Raw genomic sequence first — 24,074 nt, forward strand, 5'->3', positions numbered from 1 at the left:
GTTCGAAGTATGACAAGAATGTAAGTCTATGCACTTACCTATGTTGACAAAATTATGTAACTTAGCGATCAAAAAGATATTGGATACGTAAATATTTAAGGAATCTGTCGATTAATCTTAGTCCGTATTTGAATAAATGAAATTTCGTATCAGAAAAATGATAGCTCTATTATTCGAAAATTTCATTGTCCCAATAGTATTATCTAGTTTACATAAGGCGGACTCTATTATAATTAACGATAGAGCTGATAACGCGATGTACCTTCAATTTTCGAAAAGAATTTCTTTTGCATCGAAGCTCGACTCGAAATAAATTTTTCTACCTGGCACAGGTAGCATTTCGAGACGATATTGAAAACGACCTTGAGACCGCTTTACTCTTGTCGTTTAATGCTTCTTTCGACATCGTACATAGGAGAGTCGGTGACCCAGGTCTATCACAGTAAGCACCGTCTAGTCAGACGTCTTATCGCAGTTGGTAGACAATTATTCTTAAGAGTGAGATATGTTAACGACCTTGACGATCGATTAGGAACGAATTTCTATTAACTACCACGCAGTTTATTGCCGTTATCGTCGTTTTCCTATTCAAAATCGTTACGATGTTGCGACGTCTGTCGAATTATCGGCACGAATGTTGTTATGTTTCACGTACTCTTAATGGATCTAGTCACGCGGCTATCGAGTTGATGTCCGTTTTTTGACGAATCTAACTCCTCTTGTTACTAGTAGGCTATCCTGCTAATTTCTGCAGTCTTTACTCTATCTGATTTGAAGGTCATGTATATAGCTATATAGAGTGAACCACGTAACTGGACCCGGCTGTAGCTCCGATTTCGTCGAGGACAGAGGAAAAACGTACAGAGAAAAATCGAGTGGCACGATAAGATGCATGTTCGCGGATTTTACTCGCTTTTTTTTAGTATGCTTCGATATACCGGAAAAGTATAATTGCATTCCTTTTTCTAAATACAACTCTATAATTTTGTATTAACCATTCGATGCATTTTTTAATATTCTACAAAGAAGTGTTGAGGTACTTGCGTCGAAAAATATTTACCTTAAAAGATATTTTAATTGCAGTTTTGTAGAACTTAGCGTATGACAAACAAGGACAAACGTAGAGCGGAATGCTTGTGTTTATGTTTTTCTTGTCTTTTATATAATAAATCTACTGGAACTAAAATCAAATGCCTTTTAAACTAGGCATTTTTCGATCCAAGTACCTTAATACTTTTTCCTAAAGAACTGAAAGATGCATCGAATGGTTAATAACAAACTACAGAGTTCCATTTAAAAAGAACAGCGCAATTGCACTTTCCCCGTGCATACTAAATCGTTGCATAAAAAAGAAAAGAGTAACTACGAACATAAATCTTAGCACGTCATTCAATTTTTCTCTCTACAAATTCTTTTTATTTTTAATGAAATCCGAGCTACAGCTCGACCCCTGTATATTTCAGATATTATACAAATATACTTGGACATATATATTACATACCATGATGTTCGTGTAAATCACGCGTCTTTTGTTAAAAATAGCAGCTAATGGATTTTCTTCTGTTCTGTAGACTTCAAAAGATCAAACGTGAAAATACAAATGCGTGGCAGACACAGTGATGCAGAAATTGTATCAGTTGCTCCTTCATATTCTCCTAATTTACAATCAAGAAAGAGATCCTTGGACGAGTTAACATTTATTAATGTTGTTAAATAGGAATACCTGTGAATCACTCTCCTTGTCCTGTCTTTTATCCTTTTCTCTCACTGCTCTCATATTCGATTATCTTCATACATATGTATAACTGTTACTACGATGACAGCGCAAAATATCTCTAAGATCAAAACGAAAGACACGTGTTGAAACTGACGTGGACATTAAATTAGGGAACTATAAGAAACAACAAAAATCGACTTTCGACGATTCCAAACGACGAGCTATCCAAACCAAACATGTTAACATCGAATACCAAGGCAGTCAAAAATCCTGAAAATCTACTGGGCCACTTAACTTTACAGGAATTCAGCCAGCCCATTAATTTCAGGGAACAAATGTCCGGGTGTGAGTGCTTTATAGCATACTTAAATCATCCTCTCACATTAAAAGTTAACTTTATTAGGATTTTCGATAAATACTAAATGATATATATTAAATAACTGTAATCTTCATTTATCTGTATTATTAAATATCCTGTGACATTTCTATATGTACGAATAAATGCTTTTGTGCATGTTGGCATTGATTTTATATGATTTTTACATTCCATTTGTGATACTTTTATTGCTTCTCGGATCTCCTCGTTTTTGGTTACTTTCTAAGTTTCTCCGTGTCGGTCATAAAATTTTTAACACCAAAAGGATCGTGTACAAAGAAATATAAAAAATTGTTCAACGTACGAGAAAGACAGATATCGACTTATTACAAGAGAAAGAATTCGAAACGCGACGACAATAACGATACAAGCATCGATATTAAAACACGATATAGTCGCTCGATAGAAGCACGAATCGGCTCCGTTTATCGCAGATTAAGTCGAACGAGCACTGCGAATAATTCACTTCGCATTTATCAAGCGAAATCGTCGCTCTATTAATTAACGTCTAAGGAGAATCGAGAAAGATACGCTCTAATCGTTGCCTGCTGTCGAAGCGCCAGAAAAACTCGAGTCTTTTTAACGACTGCAATTGGCCTTATTAATCCGAGTCAAGCACATACTTTGACCACGACCCATCTTCATCTCTGTCTTGACGATCCGCTGTTGCCTTACGACGAAAATGCGTCGCGGCGAAACGTTTTGCTTCTGGCTAATCTTGTGTAACGAGTTACATGACACGGCGTAAATTTTTTATCAGTCAGCCGAACGATGGTTATGTGAAGAGCTGACAACCATAACAGTGTAGGTTGGTACGCTGGTATTTTTTTAATAAAATAGCATTCCATCGCTGAATCCCGTTACGCAGAAATTAAGTGAATGGCAAAAAAAGAAAAAGAAGGAATACGCAAATTATCTGGCGTATCAGTATCTTTCAAATGTCTGATTGCATAATCGCGATGCAAGCTTTTACGTTAAATTTTCTTGATCACACGAGAAAAGAGTGTATACTGGTTAAGTCTTGATAGAAAGGTCAGTGCAATGAAGTCTAAGTTTTGGAGCAACATTTAACAGTATTATTCAGTTTGATATAATAAGAACGTAGCCATTAAGCAACGTCGTATTTCATCCTCGCTGTTCATTCTGCTTCGTTCAGAAGCGTAACCCCTAATTGCTTCAAATATGGTGTTGCAAAGTGTTACATACGTTTGTGTATGTGCATATATAATATAACATAACAATAGAAATAAAATATATATTTGAAAGACTCAACTATGCAACACCGAATCCGATCATTTTGATTATTTTCGCTTTTGCATTATTTTGATATACTCGTTATTAGGTCTTCGATACTTAAAAACTGACAACTACATTTAACATTATGACGCACAGAATGAAATTCTCTAAATTCTAGTGCGTGTTAATTACATTCAATTACTTTCCATAAATTAGAAACTCCAGTCTCTCTAATCAAGTCGGTATAATATCTAATATTTACAATGGAAATTAAAAACAATGAAAATTATGTAGAATTTAATTCTTTAAATTTAATTAAACTAAACGACAATTTAATTAAAATAATTCTGGCTAACACTCGAATGGAACGAAAGAGGAAAGCGATCTTTCGAGGTAGTCCGGGCGAAGTCGCCGTTCGAACAACACCGGTGCCCGAGGACATTATGATATTTCATATTTTCTCTTTGCTCGAAGCATGAATTCCAAGAAGGTAGCGACAAGGTCGATTGAAACGCGCTGTACGAATACGAAAGAGGAACACGAAGGGTGAGTTGATCGTTCATGAACAACGCGAAACTGGTTTTCCCCAGTAACTACCGATTCCTCTCGGATTAAAGGGGCCACTAACGTCTTGTATTGCACGAAAGAAGTCTATTATTATCAGACTTTCCTGGTTGAAGTAGAAAAAACAAGCTGGAAACCGCAAATGAGCTAAACTTCCGCTTTGTACTCGATGTATATCGTAGAAACTGATTTAGCTACATAAATATAAAGCTGAATATGCATATGACATATTTACGAATCAAACAGCAAATGTCACGACGTCCGAAATTTTGGCGAGTCCGTGAAACGCGCTTAATGTTCCGCGGGAGATTTTGAGATCCGGCCAGATGTGAAAAAGCTGAGCAAGATCCGCTCGAATTCGAGGGTTTCTATATACGTGCTATGTGTTCAGTTTATCGCGAATCGCGTTATTAATCTCACAATAAAAGTTCAAATAGATTGCGGATCCCCTTTAGCCCGCGGATCGATGCGTTATCAATGGGATTTAACCCTGTGGAAATCGTAGTTGATCTGACAGATACATAGGTAGATACATGTAAAATCTTTTTATGCTCACTTGTATTTTTAGACAAACACGTTTTAAAATTTACTGACAGAAGATAGCTCGTGATATGAGTAGACTGTTTATGTAAATGTTTATGTAAATTCATATTTTTACGAGCGCACATAGACACAGAGAGTAATAGAGCATAACCGTAGAATACAAATGAATGATAGAATAATCTAAATAAAGATTCGTGATTAGCGGGAAGTATCACATAGAGAGGTAAAGAAGTCCTATTATATCAACTATTCATCCGTATGTTTATGTAATCAGTATATATGTAATATATATATTTTGCACACATATGTATATATATACATATATTATACATATAGTTATCATACAACTATACTATATGTCTAGCTAAAAGCATCCAATGCATACAAGAAATTCCACCTTGAAATTCCCCTTGCATCGCGTACTTCGCCAGGAACCTCTCATTTGATGGGAACGAGTATAATTTAATCGTCGCGTCGATTCGTTATTATTCGTAAATATCGCATAAATAACGTCGGCGTAACATCGACTTCTTATAAAAACTCACGATAACATCGATCGACGGCCGATTGAGCGGGAAAAATATATGCATCTCGAGCAGCATTACGCATGTATAATTGCAAAAACAGGAAGAAGAAGGAAATGGATTGGTCTTGGGTATATGTAAATAAACACAAAAACCAAATCATCTCACGATCCAACGGAGCTCGCTTGTGACGCAAATCTACCCCCCTGGTGGCATTCTCGCGATGATTTCATGCACATTCGCGATTTATTCGATATATTCTATGAGCGTGGCGTGGAAGCGGAACGGCGTATCGCGAGAACCGTTCTCCTCGTTCGACCGCGATTACTGACGCATTCTTCATTCTTGCAACATTTTATGAACGAACGTGCTTTCCGTCGCGACAACGGTAGCCAGGCTCGTGCGAAAAGACGAGAGAAAGAATCGCACCGGTTTCCTGATAATCGGTTCAATGCGCTGAAAACCGAGAAAAATTCGAAACGTTACATAAGCGATCACGCTCCGTTCGCAAACATGCCCTCAAATCGATCGATCTTATTGGACTGCGACATATGGAATGTCTGTTTTTTAGGTCGCGTTCAACGATAACTTTATCGGTTCTAGCGATCGTACGCTGGAATCGAAACATTTTCGTCAATGAGTCGCAAAATTACGGACTGTCTCGAGCAAATCATCGAATTTTTATATTTTACACGCTTCTGGATGTACAGTAAGTCACGAAAATACTCGAGTGCTTGTACAATCCTTTTATGAATATATTGCGTGCATTATGAATGTGTTGCGAGTTATGTGAAACTTTTTGAAACTACGTTAGCACTATAATAATATCACGAATATGTTAGTCCAGTTTGAAAGAGATCTAGTAGAATACGTAGAAGTTATGAAACGTTAACCAGAGGAAATCAAAATAATATTATAGAAATCGCAGATATATTTTATAAATGTTCATTTTAAACTTTTAATTAGTATCGAAGGTAGTTTCATTAGAAAATAATATAGAAATATTTGAATAACCTTTGTCAAATTGGTATATATTTGTACTAATATCATATAACTGCTATCTACATTGTTCTATTTATTTCAGACTTTACCGATATAATCGTGACAATCTATCGTTACAACGATAATGAAGTTTGAAAATGCTTTATTTAACACGCATAATATATCCGTCGTAGATCCTTATCGCAAATAATAACAAATATCGATATAATTATATCACTCGCTATATCATTCCTCTCTCCATTTTTTAACGCGTTGATCTTGAATTTTGAAAAATGAACGTTTGCATGTTTAGCATATCTTGCGAACTAACGTAGATAACGTTCACGTGTTATCACACCATGCACAAAGCATGATAAAGTAACTAACTGATGCGAATACTATAAAACCGCGTGAGAATCGCCTTGCGATTATTCGAGGAAAAGGTAAGTTTCTTCTGTTTGAAGCTAGAATGCCAATTATTCTCGAAAGGACACGAATCGATAGTTAGCGTTATATAACATTCTCTTGATAAATGCGTACACCAGAATCCGATGATGTTCGAAAATTGACTGGCAAATAGATAACGTATTGAAAAGCAACAGATTATTTAGATTAAGTTGCAAAAATAGATGAGAAATGAGAAGAGGCGAATAGTTCGGATTGAAAGTCGCGCGATGCATCAGTATAATTCAAACGTTGATAATACAACGATGATATCAACACTGGTTACGTAACATTTCGCGATACTTGCGATTTAACGAGGGGAAAATCGCATTTTAAATGGACTCGATATGTTTGAATATTATAAAACAAATGATAGTATTTGTTACATTAACCAGCGAATGAGAAAAAAGGATTTTATCGAAATTCGAACGCGTTTCTCATGACGAATGTGTGATACAGATATGCCGCAGTCTATGCGTCAATTAATTCGATAGCACGATTTTCCTGCTAAATGTAACCCCTGGGATAAACCATGACGAGGGCGATAGTATCTAAAGAGGTGGCGTCGGGCGCCGCGGCGCCAGTCGTCCCTCTGTGGTCAGGCAGAAATTGTAGGCCAAATGAAATGCAGTGGACAACCAAGAGAAAAAAAATAGAGGAGTCCGATCGTACTGGTCTCTCGAGTGAATTTCCAATTGGAAACTCCAATTGGAACCTAACTCTTTTATTGTTACCTAATGAATTTTTATTTGCCTATGGGAAATTTGAGGATACAAAAATGCAAAGAATACGCTTGATATGTAAAAATATATAAAATGTCCAAAGTATAGTACTGTCTATAATATTCGGTAAATAAATAAATCTCTCTTATTTTACAGAGGGTTACAATAGTGAATATTTTTTCGACTGTATGATATCACCTATATAAATATTTCATTATCGTTATTATTAGATACGAATGTTTCAAGAGCATACCGACATCGCAATCCAAGATAGAATGTTTCTACCAAAGAAAATTGAGAATACTGTAAATCTATCAATATGTATAGAGGACATAAAAAGTTGGTATATCTAAAGTAGTATATCTAGTAAGAAAGTACGAAGGAAGCGGTTTGGCCGAGAATTGAGAATGGGAAAGGCTGCATCGGGCGAGAAGGTGGCACCGCCATAAATTGTTAAGATCAGTGTAGATTGACGGTGATTGAGACTAGATTACAAAGACCTTGAGTCGCTTAACACCCGATGCTGGATTCATTGACCGTTATTCCTCCGAGAAATTTTGCCGAGGCTCGGCTAAAAACGCAAAACGATCCTGGCCAGGTCCTTGACAACTTTTAGGCGTATGATAATTTGCCGGCGTGTGCATTCGCATCCAAATATCCGAATTAAGCCTCTCCAACTGGTCGAACAAAAATATTGAGATACCGGACTAATAAAGTAATTCGACAAAAAAGGACATAAGTAGAAATAAAAAGATGGATAAAAAGGGAAAGAAGAAAATAAGGGAAAAAAGATGATAATTTGCTGATCTTTAACTGTATTAGAGCGCTTCAAAGTCTTTTCGAAAGTCTTTGCTTTGTATTTCTGTGTGAGTTTTATTTCCAAAAGAAGACACAAAGACTTTTGGAATGTTCTAATAGAAATGTTTCATAGAATAGAAAGTAATAGGACGATCGTTACAGCAAGAAAAGTATGCAGCACAAGTAAACCGTTGCATCAGTACACGTCGATGAAATGATTATTATTATTATTCAAATGGGTCTGCTTCGATATTAAAAGGCTCGTTTAGATTCACTGTGCTAGCCGCGGCTCGTTCGTTGCCATCAATTAAACGAGTACACTGAAGCCAATACGTTCGTAGAACTTTGGACAATTTTGATAAGGACCCAATTGATTTATTTTCCTTACGTCCAATGTTCTCTGATTAATCTTGTTGCACGGTGTATTAATAACAATATAGTATAGTAGCGCATATGTAGTGTCAATCGAGGTAAACACTCGACGATGAAGCAATCAATGTTTAGCATTGCTTATATTCAACGATATAAGCAGAATCAACTTTTTTTCGTCCGTTTCGACCAGCGTAGTATAGTATTTGTTGTAATCGACATTCATTCATTATTACCGCATATTTTATACTGTTTATCGTGTTATAAATTCACATATTAATAGTATTACTGCAACATAATACCGTAATTGGTACTCCGTATCTTCGAAATTAAATCGACAAGGATACGTATTTACTGAGTTCGCGAGTAATTATTCTATTCTTTATTTTGTAATATTATGATGTTCACGATATTAAGAAATAATGCTTAATCTTGCTATACTCGGATACTGTTTATCTTCCAATCTTGCTTTCGTTTTAACAAAATAAAAGACTGAAATGAAGTAATACACTAAAAATTAGAGAATCTATAAGCAAAAAAAAAAAATGATTAGATGCAAGAAATTGGAAATCCAAGTAAATTTGAAAATTTTCTACCGATAGGGAAATACGATTCGAAGGTTAAAATAGATACACTAGAACAGTATCGAGTATCTCTTGAAATCAAGTCCGTGAAAATGAGTTTTTTATCGGTAAATACACAGTAAAACTCATAGACAGAGAAAACTAGTTTCACTTCATTTGGCCATATGGATACCGTTACCCGATTCGAAAAATACCTGTCGACGATACGTGGACAACTACAGTGGCATATATTTGACTATTGCGAGGTACAGATTTTACGATGGACGAAGTTTATATAACTACATAAAGCTGATATCGCCGTATCACTATCATATCGGAATAAAAAGAAAAAGAAGAGGAATAAATGCTACAACTAGACCATGAAGTTGGTCAATGACCAAGAGATTTCAACGAATAAACCATCATCATTAACTGGTATTATCAAGAAATTAAGAGACTTTCAAGGACACGATATCTGGTTAAATATACTTCTAGATATTGCAGACAATCATTGAAATTGTTATCTTGTTCGCAAAGATCTGAAACTTTCGGAGTAAACCGAATTAGATAATAACCTACATTCAGAAGAATAAACAGACGATTGTAATTACTGAAAAGAAAGACATATGTATTTTAAAAAGCGTCAGGTCATGTGGCCCATCGAGCGTCGTTAACGAATGCGAATAACAATTAGAAGTCTTATCACGGGCCGAGCTCTATATGAACGGTCTTTTATTCTCTCTAAATTTAAAGACGTTCTTTCGTTTCTTCGATCTCCTTGGTGTTGTACAATAACTGTTAAAAAGAAGAAATTGTGTAATTCATAAAAAAGAGGAATAACAAATTCGTTATTTCTTCTGGTATTATGCTGGTTATTTATATCGAGGATAGGAATAAATTTATATGGGATTTGAATCATAAAATTTTCAGCACATAAAGGGTTAACGTAATTAATAAGAAAAATCAATTTCGATATAAAATAGAAATTAAGTGATCGTTCCAAAATGAACGACAATTTGATGTTCGTGGTATCCACAAACTTGAAAGGATCTCGCAAACTTTCCAATTCACACGTTGTAAAAACCGCATGCCTTAAACTCGATCGATCAAGTTGTAGGTATACGATACGGTATGGAACGGAAAAGCGCAATACGAAGACAGAAATATCGCAAGGTATCGGACGCGAAATCAACTTGATGCGTTCCGCCGGGTTAAAAACATCGATCCGCGTCTTTATCGTCATGGTAACACGTGCACTTATACAATTATCCTTGTGTGAGGCTATTGGATGTATGTTTCCATATGGCATAGTGACGGTATGCATGCACACACTTATTCACATAAGTGCGCCGATTACGTACGAACGTGTACGTACCTCTCCTCTATTTGTTATCTTACTCTATCTTCCTTGCTCTATTCTTATCACAGCATGCTAAGAATGCATTTTCACGGTTTCACTAACACGCACTTTCCGTGTGACATGCGCGAAACGAACTGGGATCTCGTTCGGAATAGTATTGAAATAATTTTATGATCGAGAATTCCGCTCAATTAAATCTATAAATATCTCGTAAAATTATCCATGTAGTTAAAAGTGTTTAGTCGTAGTACACAAACTACATACATACTATTTTTAGAATACTATTACCGGTATATGAGGTGGCGAACACGAAAATATGATATATTTTCAAGGAAAGTGAAAGCAACTTTTGGTCGAACGCATAATAATATTGTATGAGATTAAAGCAAAACGAGACTATGTCATTAATGCGTACATATTAGTAATGCATATTGTGCGAAACAGGTTATACATACATACATATATATGTACTGGCGTGGATAACACCTAACGATTAATGTTGTGGATCTACATATATATACATATCATATATAATAATAGTTATATGGTGCACTCTTTCTAGTAAATCCACGCAATTAAATATTAATTAACGAATATTGTTGTGTAAGTGACTAACATTCTTGGAAGCTTGTTTACCTAGAAATACGAACGTAACATATACAATTCGTTTTCTACAGGAAAAATGTAATTACTTATAAAATTAATAGCTACGCAGTTAATATGTAAAAAGGCCAATGTCTGGCAAACTCTAACGTGATAATATTCTACGAAGATATGGTGTTTCATTCGAGTGAAGAAAACAACTATTGTTAAACGATAACGACGATATTTCATCGTTAATAACAATGCATGTCCATCCAAGAGACGAAGTTCAGATCCATTGATAATAATCGTATACACATTCGATGTATAGTCAACATTCGCTCCTCATTCTTAAATTCACTTGAATTTGAAACCGAATGATGTTACTATCCTATCCCATTATTTAATTCATACCAAGGCCGAGTATTAGGGAAATAACTGAAGTAACAGAAGCAACAGTGAATCATGTTTACTAACACACACCAAAACGAAATGCATTTATACATGCAAGCGTGTGAGGCATCCATATTGAAAACAGCATAACCTCACTAGCTGCTTTGTAGCATGTATTATCCTTGGAAATAATGTATAAAACCACAACATTCTATCTTAATCACGATTACTATTTAACTTAATGATTATTACTTCAACAAATTAGCCGCCATCTTAGTGGAGTAAACTACAAATACACGATTCTTAAAGTGTGCACGCTTTTGTACATAACCTTGAAACTGACACATTCCAATCACGTATTCTATGATTAAATTTCATAAACATAATACGAAAGATATTTTTTTACTCCAAGAAATACATATTTTTTAAATACATATTTATCTTGACATTTTATGGTTCAAACATTTATGCTTCTATGAATTTTTGACACGCATATAGAAGTATCGTTTACATTGAATACACTTTTGTTGGAAATTTCTCTTATATTTATTCACTACATGTAAGTTAATATCACGTAATTAATTTTCACATGTTCGGCCATGTTGTGTTGATACCATGGAAAACGATTAGAGGGACCGAGAACGCAGCAGGGCTATCTCGTCGACTGGCAGGCGAACCATTTCGCAAATTTCCTGGTATACCAATCTATCCACTTACCGGCTGTGGCTTTGGTGTTTTTCCCATGATGCCTCCGGTTCTTCTTCTCCGATAATCGGCCCTTCAGTAACATCGTACACGCACTTTATCACGATTTTTATCACTTGTCTTACACTGGCTACGCATTATTATTCACCCACACGGCAGCCATTTGCCCTCTACCTACTCAGCTATAAAGCCTGCCTCGACGTTTCGTTTAGCCTTTGGCTTTCGGCCATTCAACAGCCTATGACGTCACGTAGATCTTGGTGACGTATCTATGCTTTCCTTATATTTGAAACATTTAATTCTAAAATTATAAAGCTATGAGAAAATTGTAAGCAATTTGTTACGTGCAATATCTTATACGAAACTTGCTAACACTTAATATTAATATAAGAAGCAACATTATTATTATAAGAATGTCATATATTTTTTTCACAATAAGCGGGGCCTTGTGATTCATTACAAATTAGGCGGCACTGGCAAGATTTTGAAATAATCTGTTTTATCGATAGTCGGTTATATCTAAATCATGAGTTATAAAGTCGCGGCGCCAAGATCTATGCGTTATAAAAAAATGTTTAAATTTAAGTTAAAATAACTAACATTTTGTAAAATGAAGATATTCTAATTTATGCTATATATCAAAGAGGAGCACTCAAAGGGAATTTGTAATAAAAACAAACAAACGTAAGTGCGTGTAGGTATGTCCGTTTACTTCACACAATCAGGTTCTCTTTCACGAACACATTTATCCAAACTAAAAATTGAACAAAGAATATCAAAGGCAATCAATATATCGTTAAGAAATTGGTTTCTCGCGATATATTTCTGATCCAATAAAAATTTATTTTGCAATAATGGTTTTGCAAGAATTGATTTGCTTCTTCGCACCACTATAAGACAATTACCAAAGCTCACAAGAAACCATACGTACATATCATAACCGTATAATATATATATATACCATATATATATATATACCATCGCGTAGAAATCTATAATATTTATATATCATAACGTAGATCGAAAAAGACAATCATAACATACATACGTCGGGCATCTATATAATAATTATACGAAATACATTTTGCAAAAGATCACAACAATTATGCAAAAATAGACGTTATTCGACACGTGTCATAACTACAAGAAAAATCAAAACTTTTCGTCCTTTTCTTGACATTGCAACACGTGCCGAATTAACCGCAACACTCAGCAATGTAGGTTACAGTTATATATTCGTCGACGTAAAAGTTCTAATGCTTCTTTTTTCCTTTCAATCTCTGTTTTTTAATTAATTTATTTTTTCTCGCGTTAACATTTCTGCAATAGCCCTTTGTAAAAATTTTTTGTGTAGTATCAATATCTAAGACCGTAGGATATCGGTTGCAATATCACTGCGACATATTTTCTTTTTACTCCTTTTATTTTGTGACGATACCGTGACCAAAGCTAAAAGTTTCCTTCCATTTGTGGTATCCCCATTATATATATACGAGTATCTTAGAAGACCGAGGAACCATCAGCTGACTATTTCATTACGCGAAGGAAAATTTCTGTGAAAACTTTGCCCTGATACGGATTTTGTTATATTTTTAAATACTTCCAGCGATGATATATAATGCGAACGAAATTAAGGCCCCTAAGCCACGGTATCCATACAAGCATAGAGGAATCAAATGTCTTTCGCTCCTCCTTTCTCTCTCTCACACTCTCACTTAAAGACTACACATTTTGACAAATAATTAAGTCATCACAGAAGCATCATATTATCATATTCAATTAGACTACATATTTCGTAAATGTTGTTGTTCTGTTAGCGCAGTAATATTACAATGATCGAGTACAAAATGGTTTTAAAGTTTTCAAGCCTAGTATAAAGCACTATTATATATATTATAAGTGTGCTTACATGTCGGCACGAACCATACACATATACTTATCATATATGTACTGTACTGTACACACATATGGTCGCAATTACCACTTACGATCTAATTGTAGCGGTAGTACTCTATGATTAATCTACGAATAAAAGCAAACTTTTTAACGAACAAAAGCAGAAATCAAAAACTACGTAAGAAAAAAATGAAGGATAAAAAGAGTCTTTATCAGGAGAGAAAATTTTTTAACGTTTAACTCCGATAATCACTATGACCTTTTTTAATTTCAAATATAAACAGAATAGTTTTTTAACGGGGTAATTAATGAAATAACAACATTGTAGGTATCAAAAGAAGGAAATGTACTGAAACAAGCATTATAAAAGTTGTAAAATATTAGACTCCAACATACACAATTGATCACAAACATATAAGATATTTTTAATGCCACCTTCTAGAAGATCCACAATCGTGTAAGTGGTAGGCACATTATAACTGAAAATATTTTACATGTCCTATCTTTCAACCGAGGTTAGGATTAGGTTAAGGTTAGGGCTTACGTCTATGTATTCGTGTACATTTAAAAAAAAGAAATGAGTGTAGTTAGATAAAGACAGTGATATTCTTTGCACGAGTAGTAAGTGGGAGAAAAATAACCAGTTAATTCTCCATAATATAAACGTTTCTTTGAATCATTTTGAATGTTTTATCTAACTGTAATAAAATAAAGCCGTTAAAATTGCAAATCTCTCCAACTACGATTAAATCGCTTGCATTAAGTTCCTTAATTTTCTTCCAGCGAACGAAAATGGCACCAAGCGTAATGGAGTCTCGTAAAGCACAGCGAGTGCAACTCCTTAGTTTTAGTTTATTTCAAAATTCAAACACGTAACTCCGACGATCTATTCAGCGAGTGACTCTGCAAGCGGTAGTCAAATCCCGCTCTCCTCTTTCCCCAATTTTATAACGATGAAAAGGTATTTTAACGAGGATAGCGATCAAGAATGACGTTATGTTTACCCAGAACTGGCAGTTTCCTTTTCAGCGGGCAGGACAGATTGCTCGGACAGAGCTGCCTTATTCTGTCTTACCATCTCGGCGCGCCTCTCCTTTAGAACAAGAAAAATAGGAATGATATTTTAAGCGTAAGTTTACGAGATTCAACTATTCTAAAATAATAATGTTTAAATGTATCATGCTAGAGGTGATATTAAGCTAACATCCATCAGGTATAGTAGCTCATAAATGCAGGATCATGCTGAAAAGAAAATGATAAAAAATTAGATATATAATTATACATAATATAACTGAATTCCTATGAGGAATATTTTCTGCAACATAATATGACAAAGCACGATTAAAATTCATTAAACGTTCTAATGATAACCGTATGCTACTGAAGTTCATAAAATTTCTACTGAAACTCAATCAACGAAACGGGTATAATATAAGCCAATATCTCATGGTGGTAGGAGGTGAGAGACAATAAGAATATTGAATCAACAAAAAGAGGGCGAAATTACATGCTGGCGAATAGCCTGCACACGACGTTGAATCTCTCGCTGTCGGTTCTGCTCCGCAGTAGAAACCCTCTTGTCAAATTCGAACTTTTTCACCAGAAGTTCTCTCGTGGCGCACTCATCCGCCATCTGACGCACTTTTGCTATCTTCACAGTGTTCTAAACGACCATTTCAAATTCCCTTATTGGGTAACATTGTCGACAGTGTGTAAGAAAGGATTTCCACTAAGAAAACAACCAAGTTTGGAAAACTACATTCCCGTGTACTCGTGTTTTCAAAACTTGACCAAAACAGGTGTTACTTCTACAGAAGCGAGAAATCCTTCCTGGTAGTTGCCAAAACAATCTAATAGAAAACCCATAAAACTAATACCAAAGTCTAAGTTAATGAATAATGCATACTACTTACATGAATGCGCAGCTTCTCTTTCTGTTCGCGTTCAATATTCTGACGGCGTTCGTGAGCTTGATCTAACTTGCCTTGAATCTGAGATTCAAGTTGTTGCACACGCTCGGTTAGTCCTTGGCGTACGCGGGCAACTTGCTCCTCCTAGTAATAAAAAAATGAGATTAAATAATATATAAAAGGGATATTTTATTTTACTAATCAATAATATCGAAGACTGACATGTTCTTTTAGACGATCCAGCATCCTCTTAATATTCTCGTCCCGTTGAGCGGCGGCAGTTTTCAGCTTTTCTTCAACGGCACAACGAACCTCCTGAGTCTGCTGTTCAAGGCTCAAGCGAGTTTTCTCTACGCTTTCTAACTATAATCAAAAATAGAAAAAACATGATAACATTTATTCGATGAATATATGCAAATAAAGGAAGATCTCAACTAACGTGCTCTTTCAACTTGTTTTTCAGTTCCGCAATGTGCGCCTCTCGCTTCTCTTCTGTATTATTCATCTTAGCATCTAAAGATTCACGCGTCGCAGCAATGAAAGCAGCGCTAAGTTCATCTTTTTTGCGAGCTGCCTCTTCAATTTTGCTAAGCTTAGCAGCAAGAGCAGCAAGTTTATGAGCTTCCAAAGAAAGTCTTCTTTCCTCCGCTGCTCGAAGCTTGTCTTCAATAGCGACTTGTTGAGTCGGACTTGTCTGTGGAGGTGACGGTGCTCTCTTCTGTACTGTTGGCTCTGCTAAGATTACCTCATAGCACAATCCACCTTTGGACTTCTCTTGGCATCGAATCTCAGTTGCTATAAACGCGTTAATAAGCAAAATGTATCGGTAAATATATTGTTAATTTCAAATCCTTGGAATTATTCAGAATTATTAATAATATTTGCTTCAATATATTAAACATACTAACTTGAGTACAATTTTACAAATTAAAAACAATTATTCAAATGTTAACATAATTGAAGAATTAATTTTCATTAAATCAACCAATTGCATAAGTGCAAAACAAATTAATTATCGCTACTCGTAACGTAGCAAAAATCTACATACGCATAACGACGGGATGGTAAACCTTCATGATTCATTAATTATTTTACGCGTCCCCCATCGAGCAAGGTGCAATTAAAAACATCCAGTCCCCCAGGCCGGCGAGACACAATCCACTTTGGCGGAAGATTTCTCGATCCCATTCATCTCGGGTTCGCTTCGAAGTGCACGAGTTACGGAAGTATGACTCAGACCACAAGAAGGAAGGATCGATCAGCCCACGAGACGATTGTCTCTAGGCGCCGCGACGTCTAGCGTCGGCACACGCACCTTTCAGCGGCCACCCTACCGTACACCGCAACGGAGCGTTCTCCGACATTCGCCGCCTTCGATTTATAATTCACCGGCGACATATTGGCGACTATTCGAGTCGAGTTCGTTGCACTTTGCAGCGAGCGCAATTTGCACGGAAAATCGATCTGTGCATATTTCAATCGGCTGTGCAATTTTCAATCGATAAAATACCGTCTAGCAAGCAATAACATATAAAATAACAAGGATATATCGTTAAACGATAAAGCTTTCTACTTTCTTTCCACATCATCGACTTTATACGGTTCTTGAGTAAAAGTCAAGCGCTGTTAATTAAACTTAATTCAAACGCGATTAAGCGTCCGATTACGTAGGTACTGGTGCAATTCGAAAGTTAATGGATCGACGGCAAGACTCGTTAATTAAAAAACGACGTATACTCACTGATGAACTTTACTTTCTTCGGTTGCTTGGTTCGCGGTTTTCCTTTGCCGCTGGGCTTCTTGAAGGGCGCATTGCCCCTTCTGCCTCCCGCTTCGAAAATTGAGAATCAATGAGTGTCGTATTACCGTAGGGACCAGGGAAATAGGAATCGTGTTTTAATTAACGGGAAATCGATGCAACCGTCTCCTATCGGTTAACAAAGGTCAACAAAGCCAAGGGTGGCCATCTTGGGCCGCACCCCGATCGTAGCGAATTTTGTGGAAGCTTTCCTCATGGAGCACATTCGTACCGACTATTTCTTAAATCTGTATAGGTATCTGCACAAGCTCAACATAAGTCAAGATTTAAGATGGGAAATATCGATTCGATCAAATTACCGTGCTTATTGTGTTAAAGTATATGCCAAGCTTTGAAAATAATAAAACAAAAATAATATTAACACACCAAATTATGTAATATTGAGTTATATAAAAAAATATAATGGAGAATAATGATGCTACCGGTGTAATAAACTTTTGATGTGGATAGTAATATCGATGATACACGAGTACACTACGAGTACCAATTGGTAGAGGGTAGAGAAATTGATCGAACTGCAGGTACCTAAGATAATACGATACCAACGTGATATCGACCACCGTAGACTGCGGTAAAAATACACCGACCATCAAGTTCAAAAAACATGTATTTAAAAGGAGAACGTTTGAGGGAGGTTCGAGGAGGAAATCGTCACGTTTCTCTGTGCCTCAAAAGTTATTTAAACATAACATATTCGAACCTTGTCAAAAGCAAAAGGAGTTATTGATAATTTATATTTTTGTAATTGAAAAAATCAAGGCAGGTAAAACGAATAAAATAAACAAGGAGTTGTTACAGAATTGATTTAACGATCGCGATATCAAAGGTAGTAAGTAGCGAGAATGAATAGAGGTGAAAAAATTCCACGTAAAACTGCATGCAACGATACCATATAAAATTAGATTAAAAGAAATGTCTGGTCACGAATTTAGCGGATCACTTCGATCGCAGGAGTCATTCACCGCGATATCGACTCCTCCTCCCCTACTAGTTCTCTGCATAGCCCGCAAATGAATTACCATAGAAACAAAAAGATAAAAAATAAAAGAAGAAAATACGAAGATCGGTTGCACATCCTCCTTCCTAGCAAAGACGACAATTTTTATCAAATACAGAACTCACCTACGATGCCCAAAGGTGCTTTGCAGCTGTGACAGAAGCACTGCAGCACTGAATCGCGCACAAGACCGATCAGCATATTTCTAGCGTTTGTTTACTCGCTGCTGCCCGCGAATCGTGGTCGGTATTTAGCGAAATTAAAGAGCTTGGCGAAAACGGCTACGAGAATGAAAAAAGGGAGCGCAGAAGAGTCGGCGAGAGGACACGTCCAACGAGCAAGAAGAAAGGCCGGAAGTGGCTGAACTCGTATCTGGGGCGGTGGCTGGAGGGCGACTGATCCGCACAGTGCGCCACGACGCCGGGCGTCGCTCAATATCCACCGACTGGCGCCTCTTGCGCCCCTAGTCGTGGCAGACCACTCCCCACTGCAGCGAGTAGCCTACCCGACGACAAGCCACCCTTCCACCTCTACTAACCTCCAACCTCCAACCTCCACCTCGAGCAACCTTAACATGCCTATATCGTGGACCCGGCTGCCGGTCGCTAGGCACGTGTGGAAGCTACGTGGAGGCGTAAAATACCATCTGTCTAACTCCAACCACCGTCAAGCTTCTTATACTTTGACTCAACCTCGTACCACCAGCCTGCTGATCAATGGACGATATCTTCTTATCACGATCTTCGCCACATTCCGCAGTTTGTCGAAGCATAGTCCCGCGTTTAATTTTTGCAATGTTAGAATTAGTAAGAATTAAAGTTAGAATTAGATCATTATCGAAAATATTGAAATTGAATTTCGTTTAACTGTAGCTGGAATATCTATCATCGAAGATATGATAGTTCTTACACATATAATCGATAGATTTCTTTCGAACATTTTCTTTTGTATAACTGATAGAATTGTAGGAAAATGTAATAAAATAATATCGTAATATTGTACAGAGGTGAGATTACAGTATCTAAAGATCTTTGAGTTAATCATTTTCCCGCAGCATATCGATTTGAAAGTTTGCGAATATTTTATATAACCGGCGCCCTATTTCGCAACTATAAATCAAGCCCTACCGCTCGCTAGATCCTGCCCTTGCTTGGTTGCGACACCGAGGATGCGATCTTCGAACTGACGACTTTGCAGTATGCGCCTTGAAGAGCATTTGTAGAGTGCTGAGAAACCTTGTTTCGATTGTTCCGGTATCTGTGTTAAGCACTTCTACTTGAATTTACTTGAACCCTCGGAACACACAAAAGCCTCTTAATTTCCTGACATTTGATAAAACTTCAACTTTGACTTTATTGTTATATTTCTTCGATCGACGTAGAACGTGATTCCGTTTCGCGAGGAATAATTCAGTCGTTCACCCACCCTCGTATCTAAACGATCCATCAATATTTTTTGCCCTTCTCGATAGCTCTACATTGACACTCGAAATAGATTGCTCTTTTTACGAAACTGTATCTTCTGTTTTGTCTATGGACACACCCTTCGTATCTTCGGATCCGACTGACCGTACATCGTATTCATCTTTTTTTATCCTCTGTGGTTATTTTTCGCAGTATTTTAATAATCCCACGAATTGGTAAAATCGGTCGAAACAAATGTAGAAAACAATACTAAAACAAATCGAAGCCAGAAAATGTAGGACGCAAACGATACTCGTTGTTCCGTAAACTTTTCCATTTGACAGAAACGATCGAACAATTGCAATGTCGGAACTCCGTGACGCATTACAATCGAAGGATATGCCGTAAAATGAATGAATCTCCTACACGTGGATCGATATCGTGGAATATTTTCAGAACTCGGAACGAGGGAACAGGCGATGTTAATAATGCAGTCGCCCCTTTTTCTACTGGTCACGAACCGTGGTAAATTGCGCAGAAATCGGAGTGACGTATTCTAATGGAAGTACCTCGAAACCGAATCTCGCCGTTTGCCAAGGATTCTTTTTAAATTTCAACCTTTCTGATATCTTCATTTAAATCTCACTGTACAGCTGACAGCAGATGATACTAATACTATTACATTTCCCTTGTACACCAAAGAAAATCATTTTATTCTCAAGCAAATAAATAATAAGTAACAATTGCCTGATAGCAATTCGTTAAAAAATCTATTTACCCGAAGAGGAAAAGGAGATCCATGGAATGTCTCGATCTCATACGATGTTTAATGAGTTTCACTCGCTCGTTACGTTTAATTGGATGATTTAAAGAAGCGTTAATGAAAAGAAAGACAAGAAATAGAAGTAAAAGTTGTAGTTGACCAGTCAAGAAAGGTGCATCGTTTTAAAATATGGTTTATCGTCGCATACCCTTTAAGGTAGGAAGAAATTCAACGGTGAGTTTCACCGAGGGAAATCACTTATGGACATTTCATCCGATATATCTTGCACCAGACAATCAGATTAACCTACGCACTTCGATGTTACCATGTGTACGCTGTTTAAATACTACCGAGAGTTAACCGAACTGCTCTCTTTCACGCGTGTAAGAGAAACTTGAATCTCATCCTTCGGTACGACGAGAGAAGCCGATCTGAAAAGAGCGAGGAACGAGGCTTCAAATCGCACGCTAGCAGCTGACACAGCGTTCAATTGTGAAACAGCATTATTTATCGATACACAACACTTATGCGGGTCCCGTTACACCATGTACAGTCCGATAATGAAAGATCAATACAATCACTTTCCATATAATTATTCGCATTGCGAAATTACAGATAGCTATAGAATTGTCGCATTCAATTAATACATAAAAAATCTATACTTAACCCATGGAGCACGTATGTTTCGTTATATGTATCTTACATTATATTCCATTCTGTAAAAAATTTAGAACAAACCTGGAGATAGGTTGTAATGCAATGATTATTTTTTAAATTTCATATAATCCATCGTTTGATCATTTTTTAAATTTCATATAATCTTTTGATAATTTTTTAAATTGTGTTTAACTCATCATTGTATCATTTTTTTATATTTTATTTAATCGGTATTGACTATCAAAGCCTTCCAGAGGAAAAAAATGTTCAGCTCCAATATGACAATCATAAAAAGTCACGCTTATAAATATTGACTCTACAGTTACAAGGAAACTTTAAATTACGTCTGAACTAATATATCAAGCAATCTTAAGAGCTGAAGTATATAATATAACTATAAAAAGAACAAAATGTGAAAATACAACAATTTATCATGTTTAGATAGAATAAATACTCTATTTGCACAAATATAAAAATATCGCAACAGCGATTTACTGAAGAAACACATTTTTATATATTAAAATTGCTGGTAGTTGAGAACCACTGAAAGGCGTTCAAGCACTGCAGTTGAGACAAGCTGCAGTTGCCACGGTGAAGTGCAGGCTGCACTTCTCCGAGGACGCCAATGGAGGGCTCTGACCTCTTCTCAGCAACTATCTACTTTTCGCTGCCTTAGGGTGTGTTCCTACTGCCATCTAAATTGCCTTCCTAATTAACGATCCTTTGTCGTACTGACTTTGTCATCCAAAAGTGTAAAAATCGTATTACATACAATTCACGACTACCTTTTTATTCGACACGGAATTTTGGCTCATTGCTCGTGGCGATTTACGAAACTCGACAGAACAATGACTGGAAGAAAGTCGTCGTTACAAATATATAAATATGTATATAGGTGTATCGAACTATCGTATCGTAAATAACATCGTTGTGTAGTACATACTGATTGTAGAAGATCGAACAATGTATACATGTATATACTTAACGTGCATGGAATGTATATTTGATAAAATATATTCATTACTTTCTTAAAATAAGCTATCAATTTGGATAAATAACAATAAGAAACGTAAACATATTATGTGTTATATATAAGATGTATAATGTACATGTCACGTATATATTGTATACCTTATCGCAATTCTTTGTTAATACTCAAGATAGTATGATATAGATCACAAATATCTGGAGTTAACTGGAGAAATTGTTATAGGAAATAATCGATTAATATCTTTGTTCAGAGATTTCATCACTTACATTCGTTGTTAACAGGCGACTCAGTAGCCGTAGCCATTGCTGCCGTAGCTGTATATCACTGTAAAAGAATATCTTCCATTTTATAAACTGAGTTTGAAAAAAGCTAGATAGTATTTTTTGCGAATATTTATTTCTTGTTTCATGTAAACTACGTTAACTTTCGTACATGTTTCGCAATTTTTAATGTAATAATCCCATCTAGAAAGTTCATTTCAAACAAAGGAGGTATATAAGGAAACTATATGCTATTTATATTGTGGCCAAATTCCTCAAGGATCGAAAAGATTTTATTCCTGGAAGAAGTGTCTTATAATACACCTGTATACCATGAAAGGGTAATAACTTTCTAGGAAAAGACAAGGCATTATTGCGTGTTATTCTTACATAAACGAAATAAACGGTATTTGAAATTATTCGAAGCTGTCTGTACGATGTACAGTATATAGAGTGCAATGAACCAGCCTCACGAATATATGTCAAATTTACTTTGGCTTGACGTTCAGTGACTTCACGAAAAATCGTTTTCAGTATTCTCTTCTATATTTTACGAAAAATATTATAATAAATTTATTTAAATACAATCACAGAAAGTCGAAGTTACGATTACTTCTACGCATGATCGCGTTCGAAAAAACATACTGCAGTCACGCTGTAAATCGAATGCGGAAGATGTCGATTAGGGTTATTGTACAAAAACAACAGCACTCTCTTTGTTTGGTATTGAATATTGATTAAGCATAAACTAGAATAAGCAGTGTCTCTTTGTTCGTACTCGGTGGCGTCCCTTTATCACCTCGTGAACTTACCGTCATAAATTGGAAATAAACAAATTAACTTACCTGTTTTCCCTTTAAAAGAATAAATAAGTAATTATTGAAGAGTAAAAGTAGATCCTGCGACAGGAACAATCACGCACGCACTTGACAATGCTAGGACTGCTAAGAGATCTGAACGGTCGGTGGACTTGCTGGCTTGCTGGCTGCTTTTATTGCGACATGCAAGTATCTCTGTGTATTTCAGCGATTCACACTGGTGAACGTTCGGCTACACATACGACATATACGTACATTTTGTCAAAGTGCTCGAACATTCGTGAGTTCTCATTGGTTAAGCTAAGTAATCGGTTCATCGAGATTGGTTCGTTTGAATTTGAAGCGTTGGCTGAATTGTACCAGGACGTGTCACGCGGGTCTTTTACTACGCATTCGCAGTACCGTTTTCATTGTTTAAAAGATAACCATTGTAAATACAATGTACTTAAGCAAGGTAATCACAGTTTCCTTAATGTATTCTATTCATATTTACGTTATATCACATTATGTCTTATTAAGATATGTTTGTCATTATTTATCATAAATACATAATTCGATAATATTTAATTATATACTTATGAATTTAAAAGACCTAATGATTTTATTGAATTGCTTATAATTATCGCGAGTCATTTTATGCAATTTCTATGATTAAAATATAATTTATAATAAATAATCTATAA

At 36.1% G+C, this 24,074-nt stretch overlaps 2 protein-coding genes across 5 annotated transcripts in view; both read right to left on the reverse strand.

Moving 5' to 3' along the window:
- LOC100741848 (nuclear factor of activated T-cells 5) overlaps positions 1-12,416 on the reverse strand; it is a 56,742-nt gene extending 44,326 nt beyond the window's left edge. For both annotated transcript variants that reach the window (XM_033319231.1, XM_012382083.3), the window contains exon 1: positions 11,890-12,416. In XM_033319231.1, the coding sequence (XP_033175122.1) occupies positions 11,890-11,916 (27 nt within the window). In that variant the 5' untranslated portion in view covers positions 11,917-12,416. The remainder of the gene's footprint in view (positions 1-11,889) is intronic.
- A 150-nt stretch (positions 12,417-12,566) lies between these two features.
- LOC100746528 (stress response protein NST1) lies at positions 12,567-23,613 on the reverse strand. Of its 3 annotated transcripts, none has more exons than XM_012382125.3 (7): positions 23,419-23,613; positions 22,580-22,637; positions 16,123-16,478; positions 15,906-16,046; positions 15,687-15,827; positions 15,281-15,436; positions 12,567-14,866 (listed from the first exon to the last, which is right to left on the reverse strand). In XM_012382125.3, the coding sequence occupies exons 2-7, from the start codon at positions 22,614-22,616 to the stop codon at positions 14,774-14,776; spliced, it is 924 nt and encodes a 307-aa protein (XP_012237548.2). In that variant the 5' UTR covers positions 22,617-22,637; positions 23,419-23,613; the 3' UTR covers positions 12,567-14,773. The 3 variants fall into 3 exon arrangements, with proteins under 3 accessions (XP_012237548.2, XP_012237549.1, XP_012237547.1); XM_012382126.3 differs by lacking the exons at positions 22,580-22,637; positions 23,419-23,613 and adding exons at positions 17,425-17,514; positions 18,625-18,945; XM_012382124.3 differs by lacking the exons at positions 15,281-15,436; positions 22,580-22,637; positions 23,419-23,613 and adding exons at positions 17,425-17,514; positions 18,625-18,946.
- Between the last annotated feature and the right edge of the window lie 461 nt (positions 23,614-24,074).

Source organism: Bombus impatiens, unplaced genomic scaffold, assembly GCF_000188095.3.
Source record: "Bombus impatiens unplaced genomic scaffold, BIMP_2.2 scf_0142, whole genome shotgun sequence".
Lineage (NCBI taxonomy): Eukaryota > Metazoa > Arthropoda > Insecta > Hymenoptera > Apidae > Bombus > Bombus impatiens.